Source organism: Podarcis raffonei, chromosome 1, assembly GCF_027172205.1.
Source record: "Podarcis raffonei isolate rPodRaf1 chromosome 1, rPodRaf1.pri, whole genome shotgun sequence".
Taxonomy (NCBI): Eukaryota; Metazoa; Chordata; class Lepidosauria; order Squamata; family Lacertidae; genus Podarcis; species Podarcis raffonei.
In genome coordinates this window covers 51,915,428-51,938,038 of record NC_070602.1, presented here as the reverse complement: position 1 = coordinate 51,938,038, position 22,611 = coordinate 51,915,428, and the positions used below count along the sequence as shown (strand labels likewise).

General features: G+C 45.3%; 1 protein-coding gene and 1 long non-coding RNA gene across 3 annotated transcripts in view; both read left to right on the top strand.

Annotated features, from left to right (window-relative positions):
* Window positions 1-1,094: 1,094 nt before the first annotated feature.
* The window catches only part of PRDM11 (PR/SET domain 11), a 42,193-nt gene continuing 20,676 nt past the window's right edge, over window positions 1,095-22,611 (top strand). The window contains exons 1-5 of one of the 2 annotated variants that reach the window (XM_053387436.1): window positions 1,095-1,208; window positions 13,928-14,025; window positions 15,127-15,230; window positions 17,971-18,233; window positions 19,443-19,510. In XM_053387436.1, coding sequence (XP_053243411.1) covers window positions 13,931-14,025; window positions 15,127-15,230; window positions 17,971-18,233; window positions 19,443-19,510 — 530 coding nt within the window. In that variant the 5' untranslated portion in view covers window positions 1,095-1,208; window positions 13,928-13,930. The remainder of the gene's footprint in view (window positions 1,209-13,927; window positions 14,026-15,126; window positions 15,231-17,970; window positions 18,234-19,442; window positions 19,511-22,611) is intronic. The other variant, XM_053387441.1, reaches the window with a different exon arrangement.
* Window positions 7,065-22,611, top strand: part of LOC128413505 (uncharacterized) — a 40,445-nt gene continuing 24,898 nt past the window's right edge. The window contains exon 1 of the long non-coding RNA XR_008330359.1: window positions 7,065-7,238. This is a non-coding gene — a long non-coding RNA (uncharacterized LOC128413505). The remainder of the gene's footprint in view (window positions 7,239-22,611) is intronic.

Genomic DNA, 22,611 nt, shown 5'->3' with positions numbered 1-22,611 from the left:
ACGGGACCTGCTTCATTAGAATAGAGACGTCAGTGTTTAAATCGCTGCACGTTACGCATAGCGTTACTAATATAACGGAGCTTCTACAGGCTCCTTTGCTTTCCTTTTCAGAAAGGTCATCATAGGATCAAAATCAAAACGGGATAGGCCAAACAAAACAGTTGCGATTGTAAGGTCGGCAGGTTAAAAAAGAGAAAAAACCGCCACCAGTAATGGGAACAGAATAAACTGCCACCTTGTATTTCAGGAGAGCGAGTCCGTTTATCTCAATTACTCCTACTCCCGGGTAAACATGCATTGGATCGGGCCGCGATCCTTTACAGTAGAGGAAATCCTTTTTGGGTAGTGGGTCGAGATTTGGGTGCAGGAAGATACTTCCCAGTAAACTTGCATGGGACGCTATCCGCATTTACAGGAGAGTAAGTCCTTTCCGAACCCCAGGAGCGCGACTTCCGAAGAAACACGCAAAGGATTGGGCTGCTGCAATGTCAAAAAAGAGGCAACTCTGGTCAGGCGGCCGTCAACTTTTCTCTGCTTGGGGGGGGGGGAGGTGGGCTGCAAAGAGCGAGCGCGCAATGCTGCAGAAGAAGAGAGGGGAAAGGAAAGCCCGCACAAAATGCGAGCGCAGGTTGCTGCTCGGCTCGCGTTGCATTTGCAGCGGACGCTGCTCTGCTTCGGGGGAGGACTCGCGCGGCTGCTGCAGGCATCGGAGGAGCATGGCGGGGGTGTTTGGCTGCCAGGCGGGCTGGCGAGCGAAGGAGAGAAGCGAGGGGGGCGGGCGGGCGAGCAAGGCGGCATTTCGGGGCGTGCGTGCCTGTGTGCAGGGCTCCCCCAGCAGCGGCGAGGAGGCCGGGCCTCGACGCCAGCCAGCCCGCGTCGCTTCCCTCCTCCTCCTCCCGGTTCGGGGGGTCCCCGGGCTCGGCCCCCGAACGCCCCTCTCTTCCGTTCGCCATGTCATTTCCTGTGCTAATAAGATGGTGGTCACGGCCGGGAGGGAGGGAGCCGCCGCCGCCTCCTTCTCCGCCGCCAAGCCCGGCCCGCCCGGGGGACCCGTCCTCGCCTGGGACTAGCGCGCCAGGCTGGGCTGGCCGGGCCGGCGCCGAAGGAGGGGGACGGCGACGAGGCAGCGGGCGCCGCGGAGGGCCGCCGCCGCCGCGGGCAGAGCCGGGCTGCCCCCAGACTACGAGCCAGGGCCCCGCAGCGACGAGGTGAGTCAGCCCTTCGGTAGCCAAGGTGGCCACGGAAAATGGCTGCGGAGCGAGCGAGGGGAGGGCAGCGGGCGGGCGGGCGCCAGCCGGGGGAGCCGCGGACGGAGCCCTAGCCGAGGAAGGGGGCGACTGTGCTGGGGGGGGCGCCTCTTTGCACAACGCTCGCCCGAGGGCGCGGCTGGGCGGGCAGGTAAGTAAGTAGCCGCCTCGCTTCCCTCTCCCCCCCTCCTCCTTCTCTGTTGGGGCGAGCGCTGAGCTCGGCCCCTTCCTCTCTCCCTCCCTCCCCTTCCAGCGCCTCCTTCTCTTCCCTGCCTGCCCGCCCGCTCGCTCTTTTTTCTTTCCCTCCACCCCTCCCCGTTTCATTAAATCCGGTGAGTGACGCGGCCGCGGCCCAATGGGCGGTCGCAGAGGACGGCGAGCGTTCGGGGATGGAACGTAGGGGCGGGCCGCCAAAGAACGGAGTGACTTTGGAAGCGGCGTCGCGGTGAAGGAGGAGGGGAGGCCAGGCAGGCAGGCGGGAGGGTCGCGTCTGTGTCTTCTTGCCTTCCGTTCTTTTCTCCCTGTGCAAGGGAACGGAGGGAGAGGCCGCGCGGCCGTAACCGGTTGCAGCTTAAGCTTGCCGTGCAACAACATGCAAGGGGGGGGGGGGGGAGAGAAATCGGCGCAGCGGTCACGAGGGCGTTGCACCGGGAGGCCTGTCTTTGGGATGGGGCCGGGCGGACGCGTGGGACTGGAAGGGGCTCCGAGGGAGGGTGGCTGCGCGACTTGTACCTATGAGCGCTTGGTGCGGGTACGTGGACGACAGGGAGGTATATGGACGTTTGGTTTGCAGGACGCATCCACGATGCCTTTCCGGGCAGGAAGTAACCAGCAGTCGGTACTGCGTGGGTCCTCGTTTTTGCGTGCTTTCCTGCTCCCCTAGAGAAGGGTGCGGTGGATGTTGCAAACCTATTCTTCAGCTATACAGATATCTCCCCAACACAAATGATCAGAAACTGATCTCTCTCTCCCCCACCCCGACAAATGATCAGAAACGGGGGCAAGTCCACAGGTTTTTTAGCTTAGTGAAAAAAGCAAGTGGGTGAGGGGAACATGAAAGAGGTGGGTAAAATGATGTCTGGTCCCTGTAAATTCCTATAAATTCTGATCGTTGTTTTTACAAAAGACCTTTTGCTTAATTACTTGTGGTCCCCAATCTAAGGAATAATGATTACTAGACATCATTTCATATCTGTAATGATTTAATAATTTTGGCATGTATGCTTTGACACAACTTTGTTAATCTATTCAGAAGCGTTTATCTGTGTGTTCATTGTTGTTTTGCTTTTGTTTTTAACTATATAATTGTTGCACGTCATATGCTGTAATGTAAACAAAGATACATCAATGCAACCCTGTTTAAAGATGAAAATGAATAAAACTAAGTTAGAAAAAAATGATGTCTTGTGTGGTGAAAACGAGTAGAGAGAAGCGTCTCAAAACCTAGGGAAGCTGAATGATTGCAGATTCAGGGCATACAAAGGAAAGAATTTCTTCACACAACATGTAAATTAGGCTTCACCTGCATTGTAAATCTATAGCACTTGCATAGGACTTTATCCGTTCAGCCTTCTCTTAAAGAATCCTGGGAACTATAGTTTGTTGAGAGTGCTCAGTGTTGTTGGGAGACCTGTTTCCCCTCAGAGCTACAATTTCCCGAGTTCCCTGGGAAGAGTGATTGGCTCTTAAATCCTTCTAGGAATTGTAGCTTCATGAGGGGAATAGGGTGTTTCCCAGAGGACTCCTAACAAACTACAGTTCCTGGGATCTTGTGCGGGGGGTGTGTGTGTGCGGAGAGAAACATGACTGTTTAAAGTGCTTTAAATGTATACTGCAGATGGGGCCTCAAACTGTGGAATCTGGCTGTGATGGCTCTGAAATGGGATTGGGTGAAATCATGAAGGATAAGTCTCAATGGCTACTAGTCAAGATGACTTCTACGTCCAGGATCAGACGCAGCATGCCCCTGAATACCAGTTGCTAAGGAGAAACAGCAGGAGAGGGCAATTGTGCTTGTGTCCTGCTTTGGGCCTCTCAAATGCATCTGGTTTGCTCTTCTGAGAACAGAACGCTGGACCAGATAAGCATTTGGTTTGATCCAGCAAGGCTCTTTGCTTGATTCCTTTTCATTGGTTATAATAAGGATATCCATATTGGTCCAGGTCAATTTTATGCTGCTGAAGTGATTCTTCCTTTATGACCCATACTGTAGTTTAAACAAATCTTCATCAGACTGACTACTTGAGTATAAGCGACACTGGAAAGGGTGTGCATAGAACTGTAGCCCCTGAAGGAGTTGAAATACTGTCTAAAGGACAGATCCAAAAATGAAGTACACATGTAGCCCTAAGTAGTTGGATGAACTTGTCTGACTATGATGTGTGTGTGAATAAATTAGCAATACCAGCTATATGGAAAGGGAATATACATGCTTAAGTTAGAATTAATTCTGTATTGGTGGTCAAGGAATTTGATTTATCCAGATTTGCAGAGAAAATGTGGCAACCAGAATTGAAATTTTTTTGTTCTGTGCTTGCTCAGACATACTCTCCATCATTTTTTAGGTTACATATGTGCAGTAAATGCAAATCATCCTAACACTAAACAAATATTTACTATGTTTTTACACTTTCTGGTTGAATTCTAGAATTAAGTTGATAGCTTGTTGGTTCGTATTTGAAGTAAAAATAATAGTTAAGCATGCTACCATTTGCCATCTGTAGTGTAGTATGAAAATACATGCAATGGCATATGAAGAAGTGAATTGCTATTTGGCATGGAATGCTTTTTTATTAGATGATTTTGAGGGATTTTGTGTTAAGGCTGTTGCAGAAGAAACAAGATCAGCATGTTTCATGTTGCAGTGATAAATACTTGGGAGACTGATTTTTATTCAGTGTTTAATAAGGTTGTGATCCTGGTCAGTTTCCCCTCCCAGAACAAATCCCAAATAAAGCGTTTGAGTAGTGGGAGCTTTTTGGCTCCTAGCTGGGGTGGATGGGTGAGCAGTTCTATCCTAGTTGTGTATTTTCCACCCCACTCACTTCTCCATCTATATATAATCTCTGTGGGTGGGAAGGTGGTTGAGTGAGTGGTCTCTCTTGGCAGCTTAATCCACACCTAGACACCAGTTCTCTGCACTGAGGATCTGTCTTATAAACTGAGCATGACACTGAGAGCCCTGCTGGATCACCAATATTCTGTTCTCACAGTGGTTGACCAGGTGCCTAAGAGACCTGAGTGCAACAGCGCTCTTTCCACTTGCGATTCCCAGCAGTTGCTATTCAGAGGCACACTTACTCTGAAATTGTAGGTAGAACATAGTCATCATGGCCAGCCTCATTTGCCTGACATTGAGACTGCCATAATCTCAGTCAGATTAGAGATTAATAAAGAGAACTGTACCCAATCAATCTTGTTAATCTTTCTATGGTCTTTGATAGTGTTGATCATGGTATGTTAGTAAATGGACTGTGGGACATTGTTACAGTTTGTGGATGATAAAGCCCTTCGTGTACGGTGTAAAACTTGAAATTAGCATTTCTGACCAACTGATGGGACAGTAGCCAACTACTGTATCCTGTTATAGCAAAGCCAGGATTTATACTTTTGCATCTGGAGTTCTCTTTCTTTCATTTAAGCCCCGTACCCTCTCCAAATCTGCTCCAGAGGATTGGGGGAACCATGAACAGATTTAGGGGGCAGGTAGGGGAGGAGACGAGCTGATTGTATTGTGCAAGCAGGAATCTGTGCACTGACAGAACATTCATATGCCGTAGTACTATGTTGGATATATTCTTTAGTGTCTGTTGCAGAATGCAGTCTTAAAATGTGGAAAGTTGCCATTGGTCTGCTTCTGGCAAGTCATGAATTTGTCCTCCAGTTTCACTAAGCCAAGTGGGACAGATTGTGCAGGGTCTCGTGTCTCTGCTGAGGCTGTGTCAATAGACTACTGAGCCTCTTGGGCTTGCCAATCAAGTTCGGCGGTTCAATTCCCTGCGACAGGGTGAGCTCCCATTGCTCTGTCCCAGCTTCTGCCAACCTAGCAGTTCAAGAGCTTACCAGTGTGAGTGGATATATAGGTACCACTGTGGTAGGAAGGTAAATGGTGTTTCCATGCACTCTGGTTTCCATCACGGTGTTCTGTTGCGCCAGAAGCAGTTTAGTCATGCTGGCCACATGACCCAGAAAACTGTCTGTGGACAAACGCCAGCTCCCTCGGCCTGAAGCGAGATGAGCGCCACAACCCCATAGTCGCCTTTGACTGGACTTGACTGTCCAGGGGTCCTATACCTTTACCTGTGCGTTTCAAAGTAGCAGAGAAGAGGAAGTGCTGGCTATTTAAATCCTAGACATAAATACACTTTTGCTATTGCTTACTTTACTTTTTCCACTTAATTCAGTAACAATCACATAGTGTCTCCAGATGTGTCTTTAATTTAGGGCTGGGCGATATCTGGTTTTCAACATTGCGATATACTACCAGCTAAACAACACAATATATCAATATATCATGATGTCTGAAATTAAAATGGAGCTGTGTTAGAGGTATTGGCTAGTTTCACAGTTTTCCCCACATTGTGATTTTTGAACGATTCACAATATATTGCCAGGTCAAAAATTATAAAACTGATATCATGATATGGGCTTCAAACCAATTTTGGACAATATATTACCCAGCCCTAACATACATCTTGGTTTGTGATATGTTGTCAGGTCAAATCAATATAACGATGTGGACTTCAAAACTGTTTTGGATGCCCAGGCCTATTAACCATTCTAGACCACTTTAGAACAGAAAAAGAAACTGACTGAGTGAGGCAGGTGTACTCGTTTGCTAAACTGCAGGTCTGAGATAGGTATGAGGTAAGAAGGCAGTGCAGGCAATTTCTGAAAAGATGTAGAGCAGGTCTGAACTGGAAAACACTAGTATAGTAATAGCTTTAATGTATTACACTCAACATGCAGTACTTACCAATAAAATAAATATACAAGAGAGCTGCCATCTGGCCAGTTTTAAACCAGTCTGACAGCTTTTCTTGGCATTTTAAACATATGCTTAAGAGACACCCCCCCCCAATTACAAGAGGAGATAATGGTGGCAAGATCTGATAATTATAAATTACTGCATTGGCTGTTTTGAAGCATTTTTATGAAATTGACAGACACAACAGTAAATTTGACCATCTCCTTTAGCTTCAGATGTGCCACCTTTCTTTGAACAGGGTTATAACAACTTGCTGGTGTTAAGCATAAATCGTTTTGCTATTAGTAGGGGAATATACACACAACTCTGTATACCAGAGATAGCATTCAGTTTCTGGTGCAGAGTCCTGTATTGTAATAAAAAGTGTGGAAAACTTGCTACTACAATGCATCCAGTGATTGCTATTACAGCTATATCCCACTATTCCTCCAAGGAGCTCCAAGTGGTATGTGTAGTTGTTAGAACTAATTTAAACTTTTGAATTCTCACATGTAATCCGTTTTTTTTTTAATCCAGTGGCATTTTAAATGCATTTGGGGCCTCAGAACTTGTGGAAAACTTACATTGAAATAGGAAGTGCAATGAGAAAAATCTGGGGGCAAGGTTTTTCAATTCCAGAGGAAAAAAGCATTGTTAAAAAACATGATGTGTAAGAAGGGCCTCCGAAAGTGCTCAGTATGGGAAGGCCTCAGGGCATGGTCTGAAGGGGCTTGATGGTGGCCCCTGTGTGGAAACCAACTGTCAGGATCAAAGTTGCCTGCGAATGCATGCATGAATAGCCATGTGACCCTCTCTATTTGGAATATGTTTTCATAAAGCCACCCATACAGTGGTACCTCGGGTTAAGTACTTAACTCGTTCCGGAGGTCCGTTCTTAACCTGAAACTGTTCTTAACCTGAAGCACCACTTTAGCTAATGGGGCCTCCCGCTGCTGCTGCACTGCCGGAGCACAATTTCTGTTCTCATCCTGAAGCAAAGTTCTTAACCCAAGGTACTATTTCTGGTTTAGCGGAGTCTGTAACCTGAAGCATATGTAACCTGAAGCATCTGTAACCCGAGGTACCACTGTGCTTTTTAGTACTGTCATGCTATTGATTTATCTGATTTATCACTTGTATTTCTGTTTGATGCTTTTGCATCAAAGGCAGCCCTGGAGTTTCTTGATGGTTTGGGACTGACCAGTCCCAGCAATCTGCATGGTAGATTGCTAGCATGGGAACTCTGTGTGCACTGCCATTGGAGTTCCATGAAATAAGTGTGGGATATAAATGAGAACACAGCAAGATGTAGACTGCTTCAAAAGTAATTGGGGGAGTATAGCAAGAGACTTAGATCCTTGTTTTTCCACCCTGTTCCAGGCTCTGTTTTAACTGATTTGAGAGCAGGGTGCATTCCAATCAGATACCATATTGCTAATGTACTCTACAATGCATTTGTAGCATGATGGAGCTTCAATAAATATGATACTAAGGCACGAGGAAGGGGGTTGGCATGGTGCATTGTGCTTATTTGCAACCAACTACGGTATTTTGTTTTACATGGATGATGCTAACTACAAGTTGAGGGATATTCTGAAAAACAGTATATCCATATAAGATCTAAACCAAATACTGCAAAAAGGCATCAATATTATTTTGATTGGAAGCTTTGCAGCAAGCCTCAAGGCCCATGTAATCATGGTTGCAGAATTAACCTAGTCTTCTTTATCCTGCTGTCTCCATAGCACTTCAGCTTATTGAATAGCTTGGATTCTCAGATACCCAGGACCTGAGTAAGACAGGACTCCTGTAAGTTTAAAACCAGCAGCTTCTGTTAAACCTAGAAATTTATGATCAGCACTGATTCCCTGTTGAGTGCGTGGCAAGACTTTAGGTAGGGTACCCAGTTAAGCAAGCAAGAAGCTTAGATAAAGCACTTGCAACTGGATTAACACCTGGAGCTGCAAAAGCTGCCCATCTCAGTCAGATGAGCCAGGCAGAAGAATGCTGCAAGAAGACCAACAAAGCTTTCTGAAGACACCAACGTTCTGTTAGTGCTACACGCCACCCCAAAAGATTCCAGGGGTACCAGGCACACTTACCAGGGTCTCTATTTCCTTTTGGAAAAATCAGGCACAGCGGAGACTATGATGTCTTTATGACATATGCTTTATTTACACATATATACAACCTGAAGCCTAGGTAGAGGAGAATCCTAGCATTCCCCCCATTCCAGAGGGACTCCCTTGCTCTTCCTATAGATGTACATGGCAGGCTTGGCTTTAAAAGCAGAGAAATCAGCCATGCTCTCTGTCTCTTTGTTACAGCCCATCACATGGTGTCCTTGCTAGCTACCAGCAACATACAAACAAATATAAGTAACTGTTTATGAGGTTTGGTTCATCAGTTGATTGCTGTGGTCTGTGATAACAGAAATATGACCCATGAGCTGGAATTAATAAACTTGCGTAACTTAGTCTGCAAAGTTACCCCCCCCCCACCTTTTTATTGACGCACTTGCTCATGTCTACCAATGTTATTTTTACAAGCCTGGTATAAATACTTTTGGGTTTGGTGCAGATCACTCTCATGTTCTTGGCACTGGCAAAGGCTTAAGAGAAAAGCAGAAAAGAAAACAACGTGTGTTCATTCACTTTAAGTATCATATAGAGCTGCACATGGGAATCTATAACAGAAATGTGTTGGGCATCAGGCTCCCCCACTGCCATTGCTGGTTGGTTCCTCATTGGAGACTGACTGACCTTTAAGCCTTTTTTATAGTAGCTGGAAGAGTTGATGAAATTGGGAGTTCTTATGCTGGGGAGCACCTCACTCCCCAAAGAGAGGTGCCTCCTCACACACACCCCCACAGGAGCCTGGGAAGAGGATGCCCCCATCCTTAGTGGTGAATTTGAGGCTAGCACCTTAGGAGGCAGCAGTGGGTGCCGCTGGGCCTGCATGACTAAAAGACTCTCCTTTGGCACTGGGCACTCAGCTCCCAGGCAGGCCTTGCACACAGCAAGCACAAGAAAGACCAGTGTACTGCCTGCCTGCCTGCCCAGCCTCCTGTTTCCCCATCCATTCCCAACAGCAAGGGCTGTGGGGCTGGGCTCCCTTGCTCACTTGCTTGCTTACTCCGAGGCCACCTTAGCTCCTGGCAACCAGCACGCCCTGGCCAGCCCAAGAGGCACCATTCACCTGGGGAGCGTGTAGCCAGGGCTGCTGCAACAAACAGCTGTGCAAGCCTTTGGGAGGCAGACATGAGAGGGCAGCAGAGGAAGGGAGGAAGGAAAGAAAGAGGGATGGAGGCCAGTGTTGCCCACGGCACCCCTGACCATCATTCAAGGCACCCCAGGGTGCCACGACACACTGGTTGAAAACTACACCAAGGGTTTGAGACTCATCGGCTAACCTCACCTGGTTTACCTCTCTCTGACACCTGCAAGGCCTAGCAATAATTTCACCTTGAAGGTGGTGAGCAAAAATGATTCAACACCCTTTAGGTTCCAGTAGCAATTTACCCCTTTTTGTTGAGTAATATTAAGGTCTCGAGGTATGTATTGTTCGTAATAAATTTATTTATGGCAGCCCAAACAGGAATATGATACCAAAAAGAATAATTAACAAAAGTTCGACAAGTTGCAGGAATGGAGACATCAGTGTTTTAAATGAGCGTGAGAGAGGAGGACATAACTGTTTGGCAGGACTTTCCGGAAAAGATACATTTATAGATACTGGAACGGGAAAGATTTTGTTCCTGTATTAGACCATACCTTCAGTGTTACATAAACTATTCTGTTAAGTTCTCGGTAAACTAAATGTATGGCTTACCTTTTTAAAAGGTGGCTTTTCTCTGCATAGCTATTTTTGGAATATAGTTTACCTTTGCTTCAGTTCAATGAAGGTTTGTTTTGAATATATTCCATGCAATCTCTCCTCTAAAATCTGGCACCAGATTCAGGGTTTTCTGATAAGACCAGAATTGGCAGCGGAGGCATTGGGGAGCAAGGCGGAGGAAGAGGGCTTGGCTTTTTAAAATGGAAACCTCCTTGTGTGTGGCTGTATTCCGTGTTCTCACTAGTTTCGAAATGTCCTTTGGAAGAGTTTCAAGAGCCTTTTCTACCTTGAATTGTTTGTGCCAAAGCTTGTATCCGCAAGAAGCGTTGCTGTTTGGAATGGAAGATGCCAGAGGAGACCCCTCCCTCCAGAAGCTATTGCATGCACAGAATGCTTCTTTTTCTTTATAACGCTATTTCCTTCCACTGCTGCCGCATTGCATTTCATGCATCTAGCATGAATTCCTTAGTTATTTTTCTTTTAAAAAATGTTTCATAGAATCATAGCATTCTGGATTTGGAAGGGACCCTGAGGATCATCTAGTCCAACCCGCTGCAATGCAGGAATATGCTGCTGTTCCATATAGGGATCAAACCTCCAACCTTGGCATTATCAGTGCCACACTCTAACCAACTGAGCTGCCAATGGTGAATTTTATTATTTCAGGTGGCAAGTGAATACATATTTGCGTATTTTTTGATATTGGGTTGCCTCAGAGCATTCAAATAAGCTGCTGTCCACAGGACTTAGGGGTAGTTCTTGTGGGTCGGACGTCATACTCATCTGCAACAAATCCCGAGCCCTGTGAATAATGGGTGCTGGACACTCCAGACAGGCAAATATTGTTGTCTGAAGTAATTAACCATAACATGAAGACAGACATGCTTTTGGTGGTAGGGTGGAAAGAGAAAAGCCTCTTGTGACCTCCCTGCACAGCAGTATTTATCATCTTTTCAGTCTGTGTGAGAGTCCTAGAGGCCAGAAGGGTACACTGGGCTGGAAAGGCGACGTGGCTAGTATGTGTTTCTGCAAACTATTGATGCATTCCTGGCTGCTACTGGAAATCATTCCAAGATTGATTCAAGTTGCTGAGTGTCATAGGAGGGGGACCCAGATGCTTTACAAAAAGAGGTGTGTGTGTGTGTGTGTGTGTGTGTAGATATATACGGCTGACTTTCCCAGGATCTGCCCTTTTCTTGGAGAATCTGTACAAGCTCCTCACTTGTACATTTACTATTTGCTGCATTTTCTTCCCACTCTTGCTCCAAGGCGCTCTGGGCATTGTGCATGGTTGTCCTCCCTGCTTTCCTACATCAAAGTGTTGCTGTGTATCTCTTTTATGAGATACAGAGAGGAACGTAGGAGCTGCCTTATACCGAATTGGGTCCAGAATGGCAGCAGCTGTCCCAAGATTTCCGAGAGAAGTCTTTTCCAGCCCTATTTGCAGATGGCATTATTTTAGTTTCTTTATTTTTTCAGTTTCAAAAACTACTTATAGCATATAACCCCACCCCCCAAGAAACACCCATTGCATATACAAAGTAAAGGATACAGCCAGACATTAAGCAAGGTTGTCAGGCAGGTTAGGGTTGCTTATAGCAGTGAAGGTCTCCTACTCTCCATCTTAACCGGTTGTTTCAGAGTGAGCCACAGGTAGCTGGTGGCAATTGTCCTTTCTGGTGTACTGAATAAGAATGTGCCATGCTATTTCAAAATCAAATTTGGTCTTTGTGTTCCTGAATGCTATAAGATGGCAGAGTTTGAACCTTGAATCTTTTGCACACAAAACTGGGTTCTTACTATTGACCTGTGGACCTTCTTCAAGGTCACCCAGTAAGCTACATGTCTTAGTGGGATTTTGAACTTGGGTTTCCCAAGTGCCTGTGACATGAAGGAGTTGCTGAGAGTTTTGTTAAACAGTACCTTTTTCTGCTTTTTTGTAAAAACAGAGGAATGATAGGTATAATTTTCAGAGCTGCTTTGTCTTCATATGTGTGCACTTCAGTTAAATTCTTGCCGTATGGAAAGGAACAAGCAAGAAGAAAAATAGCACTCAAGAATTCAGCATGGGAATCTGACTTACTTAATTTTATTTTTGGCTAGTTTGATGCTAGAAGGAATTTAGACTGGGGAATGTGGGTCACAATGACCCTGTGCTGGTGCAAGCTGTCCAAAGGAAGCTGTCCAAAAGAAGCTCCAACCATGTAGATTTACCAGCTCTAAAAAAACATTAGTTATACTATGAGATCTTTATCTACTAATGGCTTAACCAAAAAAGCACAATGGAGGGAAGGGAGGCAAATATTTTACCTTTGGTGTTTTATAGAAAAGAGTTCTTGGCTTCCTTCATTTTAAAAATAGGAGATGTTTCTATACTGCAATGGTGTTAGAAATCCAGTATTATTAAGCATGTGAGGCCCTTTTTTGACATTAGCAGGCAAGAGCTGCCGCACTGTGGCTCCTTTGAGAAGGCAACCCAGTAGTGTTAGAACCTGAAGGCTGCAGTTGCAGGGGACAAATCCACATTGCTGCACCATTTCATGCTGGTGTTTGCATTCATAGAAACAGGATGGAGCTACAACCGTAACTTCCAATTACTGTGGCCTTCCAGTGTTACTTAGCGGCACGGGAAAGGGCCATACTCCTGTGTCACCCATGCTGCTCAAGGTAATCTCAGAAGTACCTGAACAAAAGATGAAACAGATGCCAGTGTGTTATTGCATTGTGCTTACTCCATTCCCATCCTGATGTCATTGTATTGAGGGTAAAACTTCAAATTGGAAGTAGAATGATATGTAAGAACAAGCTGAATTGGCAGTTATTTTATATCTTTTAAGGGCAGATCAACAAGGCAGAGTTCATAGCTGTTTTCAGCATCACATATTTAATGTGCATATTGTAGTAAGTCCCTGTCTTTCTGCAAAGTTGCCTGTTCAGAAGTGAAGCAAGCATGTGTTCAGCTCTTCAAGTGATGCTTGCATGTGTTTGTATTTTCAAAATAAAACATCGTGAGTTATCAAAAGTTGTGTTTCTTTGTACCTCCCTGCCGAATTGCTGATACATAAGAGCACATGAGGGACAGGTATTTTTTTATACATTTATTTGCTGTTTTCAAAGGATTTTTTTCTTGTCTCAGCATAAAGCTATGCAGGCAACTGCAATATTTAAAAATAGATGGCAATTGAAAAACCTCAGTTGAAACTCGTAAGATGACAGCAGAATTAAAATGTCCATTAAAGCCAAGGCAGAGGTCAAATCACCCATTATGAGCAAAGATAATGATGATGATGAACATAATGATAATAGTTATATTATTTATACCCTGCCCACCTGGCTGGATTGCCCCAACCACCATAAAACATCAAACATTAAAAACCTCCAGAGACAGGGCTAAAAGTTGTATAGTTATTTATCTCCTTGACATCCGATGGGAGGGCGTTCCTTCCTTTGCCATGTGGCTCAAAACTGAGATTAGGTGCAAGTTGAGTTGGGGAAAATATTTCACTGTCAGGGCGATGCCACTGACAAATCCCAGGTGACAATCAATCCACTTGAAGTAGACCTATTGAAATCAATGGTCTTAGGTCTGCTGCAAGTAGGATTAACATTGGATATCACGCTATCTCTGGTCACCACGGCCTCCCCTCTGAAGCTGATGACACCTGGAATAGAGCCTCGGAGGAAGATCATAGAAAAGGTTCATATGAACCTTTCATATGTCCTCAGGCCATGGAACAGGAGTGCCTGGGAAACTGTTTGGGAACTCGGTTGAAATATCCAGTGCCACCCTGAGAAGAACAACCCTGAAAGGGGACCTAGAAATCTGGAAAGTGAACAGAATTATTTACCCTTCTCTCTATCTTTGAATTTCTTACAGAACATGAGTGAAAAACTGAACGATTGTTTGGGGGAAATGGTAACTATCAAGACGGAACCCTGCTCTCCATGCCAGGAAGATGAATATGGGCAAATCTGGTAAGGAGATTTCAAGCCAACTCTGTGGAAACCCCTTTCCATATTGATATGCTTGCGAAGGAGCACCTTTGCATCTTCCATGGGCTGTGTGCCTGCTAAAAACATTTTTGTTTGCACAAAGCCTACCCAGATATTTAGAATGTTGATGCATGTTTTAATCTGTTTTTCGTTCTTTGAATTTTTTGAATTGTTATTTATTTATTTACTGTTGATTTTTTTAAATAAAAAAATATATAGACCGCTTTGAGGTGTTTTGGGGTTGTTGTTATTGTTGCTGCTGTTTTACTATCAAGAGGTGCATAGGTTTTACAAAATAAAAAATTAAATGGCCCATCACCCCAAAACACCAAAGTCCCTTGTACCTGTGCATCATGGTTTTGCCCCAGGAGAAATGTCAGGCTTCATAGGAACACGGTTTTAAAAACACTACTCCTCCGTGATTCATGTTTCACCTATAAGCAAGAGCGTTTTAATATGTTTGCATTGTGATTAGAGCTGACAGCACAGCTAAATTCCTGCATTACAGGGGGTTGGACCTGTGTGGTCCATTTCCAACTATACAGTTCTATGCTTCTATGATCTAGGACTGTGCAACCAGTGGATCCCAGGGCGACACAGCGTTCTGGATCACCATTTGAGGAGCCACATCCTTATCGCTCTGCTTAAGACTGTAGGAGCATGGTGTAGTGCTGTAATTCACAATAAGCGCATGCTTACAAATTGAAACTTCTGTTTTTAATATCATGAAAGTGTTTTAATGCTTGTAGCTTATCACCCTCAATGTTTTTTCTTTGCCATAAAAGGCAGCATTTACTCATTGTGTTTACACCCCCACCCCGCCCCCCAAAAGTGCTTGCTGTAGTGATTGTTACTAATACATGATTTGGTGGTATGCTCAATAGACGCCTGGGAAAGCCAGTACATCTGTTGAGTAAAGTAATACAGAAAACAATAGAGAGGCATTAATTATGGAGAGTCCGAAAGCTGATGTTTATTTTTTGTCTGGATGTTGATAAGAAATACACATGCTCTCTTAAACATTTTTTCTCAACCCCTTCCCAAATGTATCTCACACTTGTGTTCTCTTCCTTTCTCATCAAGTTCTGGAAAGGTTGACTCCCAGTCCATGAACGTAGAGCATAAAAAACTGAAAGGAAAGCAAGATTTGATCATGTCCAAGAGTTTTCAGCAAGTAGATTTCTGGTGTAAGTATCTCACTGGTGAACAAAATGAATTGTTGTATCATTTCCCCCCTTAAGCCTTCAGAAGGAGAAAGTTGTCTGTTGCAACCCCACCTGCTAAGTCGGAAGAGCTAAGAGAGCCCTTCTTTTTCAGTGCTCCTTGTGTACTGGAGACAGTTTTAAGCATATGCAGGCATGTGCCGTGATTCAGACTGGTCCGTGGCATCAGCTGACATGTAAATAAGGCTAGTGGTCAGAGGCTCCAGAATGGAGATTGAGCAGAACCATTGATAGGCAGACACACTGGCATAGATTCAGATACCAGAGACAAGAATCCTGCCTCCTTTGTGCCCTAGTTTGTCTGGCATAATCCTCAGATCTTATTTATTTATTTCAAATTAAATTTCTATCCCACCTTTCCTCCCAAAGAGGCATAGGATGGCAAACAACTGGACAGCAGAACAATACCGTTTTGTTTCTTATAGAAGATTTGTGTTACACAGCGGAGAAATGCCTCCTGTCCTCTGCTACATGTAACACTAGCCGACATGAATAGAAATATGCTCTTAATCTTTCTAGGGAACAGCAGAGCCCAACCATGAAGGAGCTAAATATACTTTATCAGGAGGGACATAACTCAATAATGTAGCTAGCTTTTATTTTAATTTGCAGAAGAGCTTTATTCTTGGTCCTGTTCCCAACATCACAGTTTCTCGGGGGATGTCATGGTGGATCCTTGGCAGGGATGCTGCAAAACTTTGGTTACTTGTTATTTTTGCTTTTGCTTTAAATGTGTACATTTCAAGTGCCTGAAATCTGTAGTCCATACTGGCTGAATAATGAAAAGCAAGAGGGTACATTCACCCTGCCAGAGAATTATTTACTAGTCTGAATTTCACAGACTCATATATTTGGAGGGGATCTTATTGTGGTCCAGCTCCCTGCTTGACGCAGGAAATCCAGCGCAAATGGCTGCCAATGCAGCAAGGGAGAGCCTACCCCTCTCCCAGGCAATTGGTTCCATTGTTAAAGTGCTCTTACTATTAAGAAATCACCACCCCCTTCACTTAACCCATTACTCTGAAACTATACCTCTCCCTCCCCGCTCATCATTTGTACTCTTGACTTTTATGCTTAGAGGAAGTGAAGTGACATTGGCTTGGTTGCTGGTCAGTTTGGCTGACTATGGGACGCGGGTGGCACTGTGGGTTAAACCACAGAGTCTGGGGCCTGCCGATCAGAAGGTCGGCGGTTCAAATCCCTGCGACGGGGTGAGCTGCCCTTGCTTGGTCCCAGCTACTGCCAACCTAGCAGTTCGAAAGCATGTCAAAGTGCAAGTAGATAAATAGGTACTGCTCTGGCGGGAAGGTAAACGGCATTTCCGTGCGCTGCTCTGGTTTGCCAGAAGCAGCTTAGTCATGCTGGCCACATGACCCGGAAGCTGTATGTCGGCTCCCTTGGCCAGTAAAGCGAGATGAGCTCCGCAACCCCAGAGTCGTCCGCGACTCGACCTAATGGTCAGGGGCACCTTTACTTTACCTTGGCTGACTATATTTTGCCCACCTACATCTGGGAGGAGAAGCATAACGAATCCTCTCAAAGGGAAATAAATTCCCCCTTTAACCGAAGACATCCATTTCACCCTAGATTCCGTCTCTCTAATTGTGGCAACCATTAAAAAATTTTCCCCGGGGAAATTCTAACGGTATTGAAAGCCAGTGACTTGGGGCCAAGGGTTACCATGCCCTCTGCAATCTCCCCTGCTCACCGGCATGGATTTCTGAGCAGTTGCAGGATTGTGTTGTGGGCCTCTACACTACGATAAACTGCAATGCATGAAGTTTTAAAGGGAATGTTACCTAGGAAGTGGTTATGTGTATCTGCTCCTGGAAAGGAAAGGCTATGGGGAATGCATTACCTCATCCAGCAAGCAGCAAGTGCCACATTTTACAAAATCTTCTGGTGCCAAGGGCCCCTGCAGGCAGCCACAGATGAAGGCGTGCTCCCCTCTTTCTGCCCCAACCCTTGGTAAGGAGAGCTGATGTAGCTCACCCTCAAAGCGGTGTCTCTCTGGTGTTGGCTAAAGCTGGAGGCCCAAGCAGATGAATTTGGTCTGGATTACAGTGGGGCCAATTCGTGGGCAAAAATTATAAATGCTGCTTTGCAACAGGGGGTGGATTAGAAGGTGTTTTATTATTTTCCCCTGTATGATTCTGTGAATTACGCCTTCTAGGAAAACCTTTACAGTGGTACTTTGGTTTTCGAACAGAATGCGTTCCAGGAGTCCATTTGACTCCCGGAACCATTTGAAAACCAAAGCGCGGTTTCCGATTGGCCACAGAAGCCGCGCTGGACATTTAGCTTCTGAAAATCGTTCGAAAACTGGAACACTCACTTCCGGGTTTTGATCGTTCGGGAGCCGATTTGTTCGGGAGCCAAGGTGTTCGGCTTCCAAGGTATGGCTGTACTTTTCTATGTTAACATCAGGGCTGAGCTAAAATTACTTTGCCAGCTGTCAAGGACAGGGACAGTCAGGGACTGCGCACTCACCTCTTCCCAAGTCTCTGGACAGCATAGGTTCTTCAAGGCTGAGAACTGCTTTCACAAAGCAGTCTGCAAAACTTCCCAAAGCTTAGAAATTTGATGAGAAGTTCTACCTCGCCAACAAGTTTGATGTGACCATCAGAACTTACGAAAAATAGTTGCATCTCTTTGACAGTATTCCATGGCCCAGAGTAAAATCTTCTTTCCTCTTGCCCTACAGTCTGTGAGTCCTGCCAGGAGTATTTTGTGGATGAATGTCCAAACCATGGCCCGCCCGTCTTCGTGTCGGATGCTCCAGTCCCAATTGGCATCCCTGACCGAGCTGCTATGACTGTTCCACCTGGCATGGAAGTGGTGAAAGAGCCCAGTGGAGAGCGGGATGTACGCTGTGTGAACGAAGTTATCCCAAAAGGTCGTATTTTTGGACCATATGAAGGGAAGCTCTCCAGTCAGGACAAATCTGCAGGATTCTTCTCTTGGCTGGTAAGTATCTCAGTGGTGTGGCTGTGGAGGAACCATTGAGTTCAGTTCTTCAAAACTTGAGCTAAGAAAATATGTTCCCGTGGCTCAGTCACAAAAGGAGCACTTCCTGCTTGCAGCCAGGTTTAAAGTGCAGACTAGAATGGAATACAGCTGTACCTTGCTTTTCACAACTTACCGTATTTTTCGCTCCATAAGGTGCACCTGACCATAGGGCGCGCACCTAGTTTTCAGAGGGCGAAATCAAGGAAAAAAATATTATTCCCCCCCCCCCAGCTCAGGGAGCAGCCTGTCCGCTACTCTTTGGGGGGGGGAACCGGTCCCCCCCCCCGCCCCAAAGAGCAGCTCAGGGAGATCTTCTTCTTCTCCCTGCTTCTGCGGGAGGTGGGGGGAATTCCCCCACCTCCCACAGAAGCCCACAGGAGCCGCGCACCCTTCGAGGAGCATGCGGCTCCTGCGGGCTTTTCTACGAGGAGGGAGAAGGGACTGAAGTGGCCAGGTGCGCTCTTTAAAGGGTGCACGGCTCCTGCGGGCTTTTCTACGAGGTGGGGGAATTCCCCCCCCCCCGCAAAAGCCCACAGGAGCTGCGCACCCTTTAAGGAGTGCACGGCTCCTGCAGGCTTTTCTACAAGTCAGTCCCTTCTCCCTCCTGGGGAAAAGCCCACAAGAGCCGCAGGGGCTTTCCTGCCTGCCTCCCCCCTGCATTCGCTCCATAAGACGCACACACATTTCCCCTTACTTTTTAGGAGGGAAAAAGTGCGTCTTATGGAGCGAAAAATACAGTAGTTCCCGAATGTTTTGGTTCCCGAATGTCGCAAACCCAGAAGTAACTGTTCTGGTTTGCAAACTATTTTTGGAAGCCTAATGTCCAACAGGGCTTCTGACTGGCTACAGGAGCTTCCTGCAGCCCATCAGAAGCCGCGATTTGGTTTTCGAACGTTTTGGAAGTTGGAACAGACTTCTGGAACAGATTCCATTTGACTTCCAAGGTACGACTGTACTAAAAGTCTAGAGCAAGATTTTTACTGTTGAAGCATGAGTCCCTTGGAAGCCAACAGTTCTTCTGTAGGCTGTCTCCCAGTTCTCTCCCAAGCTAAATGGTAATTCTGCCCAAGAGATAACTTAGAAGTGATGCTTAGAATTGAAAGTAAATTGCTACATATCTTTCTTCTGGTTGTGTATCCTCCTCCCTCACCTTTCCTCTCTCTCCAGATTGTTGATAAGAACAACCGCTACAAATCCATAGATGGGACCGATGAGACTACATCAAACTGGATGAGGTGAGTCTAGTTCTTGTCTATTTCACCTCCCACTTCCTCCCGTGGGATTTAAGCCCTAGGGGAGGAAGGCTGCATGTTACTTACATTCTTTGTGGTTAGTGCTTTGGAAATGACTGCTGCCTGCCTGAAGCTTTGGCTTTCTGATTTTATCACTCCGCATTCTGGCAAGAGACACACATTTCCGTTTTCTGATCTGCTTCGGCATTTGAGTCGTCAGGCTACATTTGCAGCAAAGAGAACTTGGATCAACATTGACTCCTCCCAAAGTGGCTCATTGCTTCTTTATTATTCTTTATTATTTGCTTTTCTGTGTTTTTAACAAAATTTGTTGGTTTCCGGGGGTTGTTGGCAAATCAAGAAAAAGGAAATTCTCCCTAAGCCATCTTGTTTGGACTTGCTTGTTTATTGAAATTTGTTGTCTTCCTCGTTGGTTATAAAGGCACGATTGGAGAAATAGAATTCATTAGTGTGTTTGGTGCATCTGCAAAACTAGGAACACCCACAATACAGTGGTACCTCGGGTTAAGTACTTAATTTGTTCCGGAGGTCTGTACTGAACCTGAAACTTTTCTTAACCTGAAGCACCACTTTAGCTAAGGGGGCCTCCTGCTGCTGCTGCACCGCCGGAGCACAATTTTTGTTCTCATCCTGAAGCAAAGTTCTTAACCCGAGGTACTATTTCTGGGTTAGCAGAGTCTGTAACCTGAAGCGTATGTAACCTGAAGCGTATGTAACCTGAGGTACCACTGTATTTTTTTCTTATTGCCTGTCACTGACAGTTGTGATCTGTTTGTTCCTATTGCATTTTAAATTCATTTTCCACTCTGCTCATGTAGCACAGAACAGGTTAACCTATTTTAAGGTGTTCCTGCTTTCTCATTCCCTAAAGGACAGCTTTTGAGAGAGACAGGTGTGTGTGTGTTTATGTTTGTCTGTGCTACTTACAAACCTGGCTCTATAGCAACAGAACTTAAAACAATTGAAGACACTAATAATGGTCTTGAATTTTCCTTTCTTTTTAAATCCATGCATATATTGTGTTTTCCCCTTCTATACGTTGGTTAGTTTGTGACTTAATTGTGTTATAGGTGAACCTAAATGAGGCCAAAGAATTACTAACCTAGCTGTGCAAAGCAATCCAGCTGGGAATTTAACAAGTTGATTATATACTTGGGGAAAAGAAAAGGGCAAGCCATCTAGATGTTATATGAGCATTACAAACAGTAGCCATAACACAGTGCTGCAGTGTGGAGTGCTTTTGTCCTACCCAGCCCTACCTTTTCCTGGGTAACTCCATTCCATTTCCCCCTACTTTTCTACACTCCCCCCCCCCAAATAGACAGTCTTGTCAATGATCATATTCTGTCCTCATTGTGCTGCTTCTTGGGCAGCTGGTTGGCCACTGGACTAGATGGGTCTTTGTTGATCTTATGCTCTCATTTATCCCCACACCCAGTCTCCCAACATCAAGCGCCATGTGATTATTATTGGGTGCTTATAGTGCATCACCGTGACATCCAGGGATCACAGAACTGCAGAGCTGGAAGGGACATCTAGTCCAACTCCCTGCAATGCAGGAAATTGCAACAAATAAAATTATTATTAATAGTAGTAACAGAAGTATAATGCCCTGTAGATCTCAGAGTGGTTCATAACATAAAATTACAATATAAAAGAACTTGGATAGGTGAGCAGCCCTACCCACATGTCAAATATGACCTGCAAGGGGTAGGGGTGATAAGGATTTGGCTCGTTGACCACATCAGGTTCCTGCCCCTTCTATTGCTTGCAGAATTGCTTGCAGAATTCATAATCTATGGCAGCAGCTCTCTAGTCAGCAGCTCTTCCAGCCCTACCTGGAGATTGAACCGTGGCCCTTGCTCTACCATTGAGCTATTACTCTACCCCATTCCAAAGATTATTTCTGTACATGGTGGTTTTATGTGCTGATGTTGTTAAACTTGTTCCCTGTTCTCCTTGAAAGCTGTAAAAAAATTTTTTAAAGGCCTACCCAACAACCATTTACGTAATGGTTCCCGGCCTTGAATACTGCCAGCTAATTAGGTGTTGTGTCCTGTTTTGATTGTCCTGTAATTTGCTCCTGGTGGATCTCTTGCTCTTAAACTTGAAAAGAACAGATGGATGAAACTCTAACTAGGGCAGTTAAGCCAATAAGAAGCTGTCTTGTACATTTTCTAAGGGAATTCCTTTATCCTAGTGTTCTGCTCATTCAATCTGCAGATGACACAGAAAGGAAAGCTGTAAAACACTCAAGGATAGTAGAGTGCAGAGAAGAGAAGAGTGTTTATTAGAGTTGATTTTTCAGCTGGAAAAGATGTCATAAGGCTAATACCCTTTGGCAGCTTCAGGTGGCAGGCCTAGGTGTTGGACGGTCGAGGTGACCATGTCCTCTAGAAGACAGGAGAAGTCAGGGCGCCACCTGCACCTTGCTTCAAAAACCAGTCTGGTATTTTAAAATCCATTCGTAGGTTATGTGCAAACTCCTTTAAGTGTCATACGCATCAGTGTTGTCTGAACTTCGCTACAGAGTGTGAAGGCACTTTGACCCCCCTTCTTAGTTGGCTGCCCCGTCACTTTCGTGCTCTCAGATGTTCTCCTGTTGTAGCTGGCTGTACTTTCCTCTCTTTCCTTTTGAGGATGCTTCTACCACCAAAGCTTATGGAAGGAGAGAGTGGACATACAGAAAGTGGAATCTCCACTGAGACGGGAGAGAGGGCGCTCATATTCTCCGCAGCTGAGCCACTCTGATTGAGGGCGGAGAAGTGCAGTGTGCTTCTTTTGCACTAGCAAAGGTGAACAAGAAGGCCACCCACTGCCTTTCAGCATCAGACCAGGTTGCAGTATTTCAGTGATCACCGCACGGAGCTACACCATTTGAGATGGTTCTCTTCCTAAGAATTGCTCAGATACGAGACAGTGGTGGCTAATCGTGTATCTTTCTGTTGTTGATTTTTGCTGCTATATTTTAGCTTGGTAATTTGTATTTAAATGATTGGATCGTTGCTGCTTTTATGTTTGTAAGCTGCTTTAAGCAACTCATTTTGCAGGAAGTGGGGAGAAGGGTATACAGAATTTTAAAA